This window comes from Meles meles, chromosome X (assembly GCF_922984935.1).
Source record: "Meles meles chromosome X, mMelMel3.1 paternal haplotype, whole genome shotgun sequence".
Taxonomy (NCBI): Eukaryota; Metazoa; Chordata; class Mammalia; order Carnivora; family Mustelidae; genus Meles; species Meles meles.
Genome location: NC_060087.1, coordinates 128,858,922 through 128,864,863, shown reverse-complemented (window position 1 = coordinate 128,864,863; position 5,942 = coordinate 128,858,922). Strand labels below are relative to the sequence as shown.

The 5,942-nt window shown below is 56.6% G+C and overlaps 1 protein-coding gene across 1 annotated transcript; it reads right to left on the bottom strand.

Annotated features, from left to right (window-relative positions):
• Positions 1–496: 496 nt before the first annotated feature.
• Positions 497–5,526, bottom strand: HMGB3 (high mobility group box 3). The gene is made up of 5 exons (XM_045994454.1): positions 5,445–5,526; positions 2,971–3,125; positions 2,604–2,743; positions 1,991–2,165; positions 497–1,524 (listed from the first exon to the last, which is right to left on the bottom strand). Exons 2-5 carry the CDS (start codon positions 3,118–3,120, stop codon positions 1,384–1,386), a joined length of 606 nt encoding a protein of 201 aa, XP_045850410.1. The 5' UTR covers positions 3,121–3,125; positions 5,445–5,526; the 3' UTR covers positions 497–1,383.
• Between the last annotated feature and the right edge of the window lie 416 nt (positions 5,527–5,942).

Below are 5,942 nucleotides of genomic sequence, written 5' to 3'. Positions count from 1 at the left end.
CTCCACTGCTGAGCAGAAGCAGTGACACCTCTGCTACATGTACCTGGGGCAGAGGCGACGAAAAGGGAAAAAGCCAGCCTGAAGATTGGATATACCATACCCTTAAGACATGTTTGCTGTTTAGCAGTGAATCTGGCCCCTTGGCATTGGTGGGAAGGGTGGGCGGTTACAGGAAGCAAAAAACAAAAATAAAAAAAATAAACCTACATAGTAGTCAGCCTCAATCCTAACCGCCCCCCTCTCTGCACCTCCTTGCCTGGGTCAAGTTATCCTGGCTTGTCCATTCAGCAGGTGACTCCATCCTAATGCCAGACACAAACAAAATCACGCAGTACCTCCGAGTTGCCTCTTCCGCTGTATCCTAAGCAAGCTGGCCACGTTAAGAGAAGATACCACATGTGCAGGGAGAGGCTAGTCGCCAAATACAATGGAGTGGGTTGTTTGTTAGCTCAGACTGCTGGGACTCAGAAATTTAGACTGTTATAATAGAGAACAGTTTTAAAAATGTAATACTGTTTATTTAACTTCAAAAACATTTCAGCATTCTAAACATACAAAAAAATAACAGAACGTTGCAAATCGTGTTTAGTACAGAAGGTTCTTGAACTTTCATTGATGCAGTGGCTCGTTCGCTTTGCTGACAATGAAGAGTTCCACGGTTTGTTTAAAAACAAACAGTTGAAAACCACCGCACTTAACTAAAAAGGATCCAAACACTTCTCATGCCAGCTGACCCCCCCCTTCTCCACAGCTACGAATGGCAGCAGAATGCTAGGTCACTATATACAGAAACAAGACAACCTGAAGCCAAATGGATGCCCACTGCAGTGTCCACAGGTCCAGCCTCACAGTGCATGCCCTGAGCTACAGCCCCTCCAAAAGGCATCTTCCCCACAGCCTCAACGCCGAGCAAGGAGCATCAAGAGTTTGTCTCGGTTGTTTTGTTCTTTTTACAAACTATAGCTATATACAGTTGATAACTCAGGATTTCTAGCCAATAACCATATAGTTAACACCACCTTACAAATCCAAAAAAAAAAAAAAAAAGAAAGAAAATGCCAGGAACATCTTTAAATGCCTTGTCACACCAACAGCAAAGTGCACAGAGTGAGGAGAACACGAGAGCCTTTTCATTTTAAAAATGTTTGGAAATATGTACAACTTTGATACAGTTTCAGGGTGCTCTGGACACCCATGGCCACTTCATGTAAACCACTGACAATTTCTAGAGCACTTTGAGAAACTACAATATGACCATGACCCAACTGTGTGACTAAACGTAACGAGGGCAACAGACACGCCTCGAGTAAGAGGGGTGTCAATGTCAATGACGGTGCTCCCTACTCTAAGGTATTCACAAGGAGACAGATCGACAGTTTTTTTTTATTCATCCTCCTCCTCCTCCTCCTCCTCCTCTTCCTCCTCCTCGTCTTCTTCATCTTCCTCTTCCACCTTTTTCCGGGCAACTTTGGCGGGACCCTTCGCGCCATCAAACTTTCCTTTAGACTTATAGTCGGCGACATCCTGGAAGGAATGGGGACACATCCCGGATGAACAGACAAGCTCTCCTGCAGCTGTTTTAGCAAAGGCTAGAAACATGCTGTCCCCACCTCAGAACTGAAGACAACTGAGTAAGACAGGGCTGCTATTTGAACTATTTGTTTCCAGATACACATGAATCTGGTTCTTGGCCGCTGGAATTTCAAAGTTAAGGGGTGTTTAATAGGACTATCAAACTCTCTGCCCAGGGCATCCCACACGTTAGCAAACTTTTCAAGCCTGCCTGCGATTGTCCCAGAGACAAAACTCTACAGAGAAGCCTGAACACCAGCAGTTGCGGCCGATCTTGCTGGAAGATGGGCCCTGGCACGCTAGGCTCACGCCTCATTCAGCAAAGCAGCCTCACACCCGCAGCCCACCCATACCCAGGGTGGCTGGCTGCTTGCCCGCGCAGCCTGGTGTAGCCTGGGCACACGCGGGCCCATCTCACCTTCTCGTACTTCTCCTTCAGCTTCGCTGCCTTGTTGTTGTAAGGCTGCTTCTCACCGTCACTTAAGTTATTCCACATCTCGCCCAGCTTCTTTGCCACATCTCCAATGGAGATACCAGGGTTTGTAGATTTGATCTTGGGGCGGAATTCTGAACAGAACAGGAAGAATCCAGACCTTCGGGGAGAGAACTGGATAAATTAGAGGCGAGCCTGCGAAACTATGAGCTTAAGCCAAAATCCCCTGTTCCTCACCTACTTACTTCCTACCACTAGGACTGCTCCCTAAAGTGGAGAAATGTGTGATACTGTACACAATGTTACAAAGTTGTAGGTGCTACAAAGATTAAGATGCTCCAGAAATACATTGTATTTTCTCAGTCTCTCAGTTACTGGAGAAGCGGGAGAAAACATACCTAAGGACCCTGACAGCCAGAACTCGGGTGCGTCCCTCCCAACGGGAAAGGCCCAAGCAACCGCTGCAAGCACACGGCTCACCAATCACCTCAGCCTTCACATCACACTTCCCTGGCACAGCACCTTAAAGCTCCTCTTAAAAACCCTTCAAGTAGAAGGAAAGCTCTTAACTGTTACCCTGAACCCTACAGTCACTTACGGTGGCCTTTTGGGGGCATTAGGGTCCTTCTTCTTCTTGCCTCCCTTAGCTGGTCCATAATCCTTCATTTCCCGGTCGTAGCGCACTTTGTCTGCCTTTGCCATTTCATCGAATTTAGATTTCTCCTTCCCAGACATTGTCTGCAAAGAACAGGACCTGTTAAGTTCCTTGGTGCAGTGAGCAGGACTTAAACCCGTGTCCAGCTTTAAAAAAGAAAAAAAAAATAAAAGCACACACACAATTCTAAAGGCAGGCAAGAGGACCCCAGGAGCGAGAGAAGAGCCACCTGGGGCTACTCAGAGGTGAGGAACCTCATGTGTGAACTCCAACCAAGGCTAGCTTGAAGAAGGACAAGAAAGAAAAGTACCTTCCACCTCTCAGAGCACTTCTTGGAAAATTCTGCAAAATTGACAGGGACCTCTGGGTTTTTCTTCTTGTGTTCCTCTCTGCATGTCTGCACGAAGAAGGCATAAGCAGACATCTTGCCCTTTGGTTTCTTGGGATCACCTTTAGCCATCCTGACTGTGATGGATGAAAGGAGAGAGACAAAGAAAAACAAATACAATGACTAGAACAGACCTTCAAGATACATCAAAGGCAGGGCAACATCCAAATTAAGGTCACTGTTCAGAAGCTGCCCCCCCACGCCATGCCTGATGCCACTGGCAGTTGAAGACAGAGTGGGGAGGAAATCAGCTTCACTGTCGCTTGTCATTTAACTTTTGACCAGCATGAAGCGCGCTGGTTTGCGAGTTACTTCTCGGAGAGTGAGAGCGATCAAGTTCTCCAAATGGAACCGACCCAACTGGGGTGGCTCAGCGCTAAATTCCTATTCAGAGCTACTACGTTTTGGAAAGTACAACCACAGAGTGGAAAGGGCACAGGGAGGGCACATTTGCAGGGGTGAAGGCGGATGACAGAAGCTTGAGACCCATGACTTAAGGCTAGCTGTCAACTGTTTTAACTGCTCCGTTACAGACACAAAAATCCTGTCACCACTGCTAAACACACGATCAAAGCGGGAGAACTGCAAATAGGGAACATTTCAAATTTCACTATTGTTGATGCATTCCGGCTTCTAAAAATGGCTTTTGCGAGAAAGGTGATCTGGCAAGTGAGCAGCTATCCCCGTACTATGAGTTCGAATCTGTCACTTTGTCATTATGTGAAGGGGGAGGGGATGCCAAAAAGGCAAGTCTTGCTCATCTGTAAAGCGGAACGCATGTCCAGCCACGAATACTTTCTCCAAAGTTTCCAAATAAAAATGCAGCTGTGGCGTGTCATCGTCCCTGTCCCACCCCCCAGCTTCCCGCCATCTTTTCCTTTTCCCACACCCAAGGTCATCATGTAAAACTAAAGCGCTCCTCTTTGCAGGGGCTGACTGAGGGGCTGCGTTAGGGTCCCGCAGTGGCTGCGCGGGTGGGGCGGGACGGGGCGCAGGGGAGCCCGGGGCTGGCAGCGGGCAGCCGGGCCGGGCCCCGAGCTGGGTCACCCGGACACCCATAATTCACCTTCCATTTTGTCAAAAGCTTCCTGATGAAAGAAACTGCCCCTGAAATCCCCCGCTGCCACCCTCGGGGGGCGCGCGGGGCCGGGGGCGGCGGTGACAGTGGCGCGCCGAGGGCGCGGAGGCCGGCCGGCAGCGGCAGCAGCGACGGTGGCGTCCGCCGAGCCTCCGAGCCCCGCTCGCTAAAATGGCTGATCCGCGCGCGGCCGGCGCGGGCGGCGGCGGCGGCGGCGAACAAAGCGGTCCGGGCCCCTCCACCGCCGCCGCCGCCGCCCGCGCGGGCCCCCACCCCACCCCGCCCCGCCCCGCCCGCGCCTCCCGGGGGCGCGGGGCGTGGGGGACCGCGGGCCGGACCCCCCCTCGCCCGCCGGCGCGGGGCGCACTCCTCGGGATAACAAAGGCGCCCGTGCAGCCATGACGCTCGGCCGCGCCGGGGCCCGCGGCGGCGCCCCCGGCCCTCCACGCCGCCAGTCCCGGGCCGCGAGCGCCGGGGCCGAGGCCGGAGCCCGCCTGGGAGCCCCGCCCGCCCGTCCTGCCCTCGCCGGGAGTCGGGCACCGCACCAGCTATGGTAGCAGCGGTCGCGGTGGCGGCGGCGGCCGGTGGGCAGGAGACGAGCGGGGGGCGGCCGGCCCGCGCACCCACTGCCCCCCCGCGGGCCGCCGGGCGCTCCCGCGACGGCCATGTTAATGCAGAAGCAGCAGTGCAGCCCGCGGGCCCGCGCGGCGCCGGGTCGAGCCCGGGAGCGAAGTTTGCCCGCGTCGCAGCCCGCAGCGGGCACCGGCCGCCCGCCCCTCGCCGAGTCCGTCCCGGGCCGGGAAGCACCCGGCCCCCTTCCCAGTGCTGCCGCCGCCGCCCCACGCAGGGACGCGCGCCGCCGGAGCCCGGAGCCCGGAGCCCGGAGCCCAGAGCCCGCAGCCCGCAGCCCGCAGCCCGCAGCCCGCAGCCCGCAGCCGCCCCTGGGCTCGCGCCGCCGCCGCCGCCGCCGCAGCTACCCCAACATCTGGCCTCTGGGGGCCTCGGCCCCTCGGCCGCTGCCCTGGGGAGGGGGAGCGGGGGCAGGGCGGCGGCCGAGGGCGGCTCCCCGAAGGAGGCTCAGCCCCGACTGCGGGGAGCTAAGGATGAAGCATTGAAAAGTTGCAACACCTGAATTGCTTCTTCCTTCCTGGCCACCTAGCAAGAGGGAAGGAGAAGGGGCGGGAAGGGCGCAGGGACGACAGGCAGGGGGAGGCGGCAGCGGGGCGCGCTCGCGGCGGCGCGGGCCGGAAAGTTGTGCGGGCGCTGCGGCGGCGGCGGCGGCGGCGGCGGCGGCGGCGGCGGGCGGTGCGAAACGTACCTGTATTGTTCGCTAGTCTGGGCAGCGCAGGGCACGACGCGCGGCTCAGCGCTCCCCAACCTCGCGCTAGCTGCCTCCACGAGAGCCGCCTGATTGGCCAGCGGGCTCCGCCGTTTAAAACAGCCTCCTCGCCCGGCCATTGGCCGCGGGCCTCATGCATATTAAACAGGCGCGGGCGCCTATTGGGCGCGGCCGCTGGGATCATTCATTCAAACAGAACAACCCGCCGGCGCTGGCTGCCGAGGAAAAACAGAGAGATAATAATGTTCTCGCTTTCCCACACACCCCCACCCCCTCCCCGAACAGAGCTAGGATCTCAAAGGACTTTGGAGAGGTGGCCCCGCCATTCCCGGTGGCCGCGGCCTCTGGCGTGGAAGACGAGGTCGAGCCCAGCTGCGCTGACCTCTCTGCTGCCGCCCCGGCACGGCCTGGGTGCCCCTGACGCCGGCCCCGGCCCTTGCTCCCTGGTCTCCAGGCAGCCCCTCAAGCCAGAAAAAG

Excerpts from the sequence above, each read along its gene's own strand:
- HMGB3 (XM_045994454.1), bottom strand. The coding sequence starts at position 3,120 with ATGGCTAAAGGTGATCCCAAGAAACCAAAGGGCAAGATGTCTGCTTAT. Across the intron at positions 2,744-2,970 it reads AGTGCTCTGAGAGGTGGAAG|ACAATGTCTGGGAAGGAGAA; the intron begins GTACTTTTCTTT and ends TGTTCTTTGCAG. Across the intron at positions 2,166-2,603 it reads AATGCCCCCAAAAGGCCACC|GTCTGGATTCTTCCTGTTCT; the intron begins GTAAGTGACTGT and ends CTCTCCCCGAAG.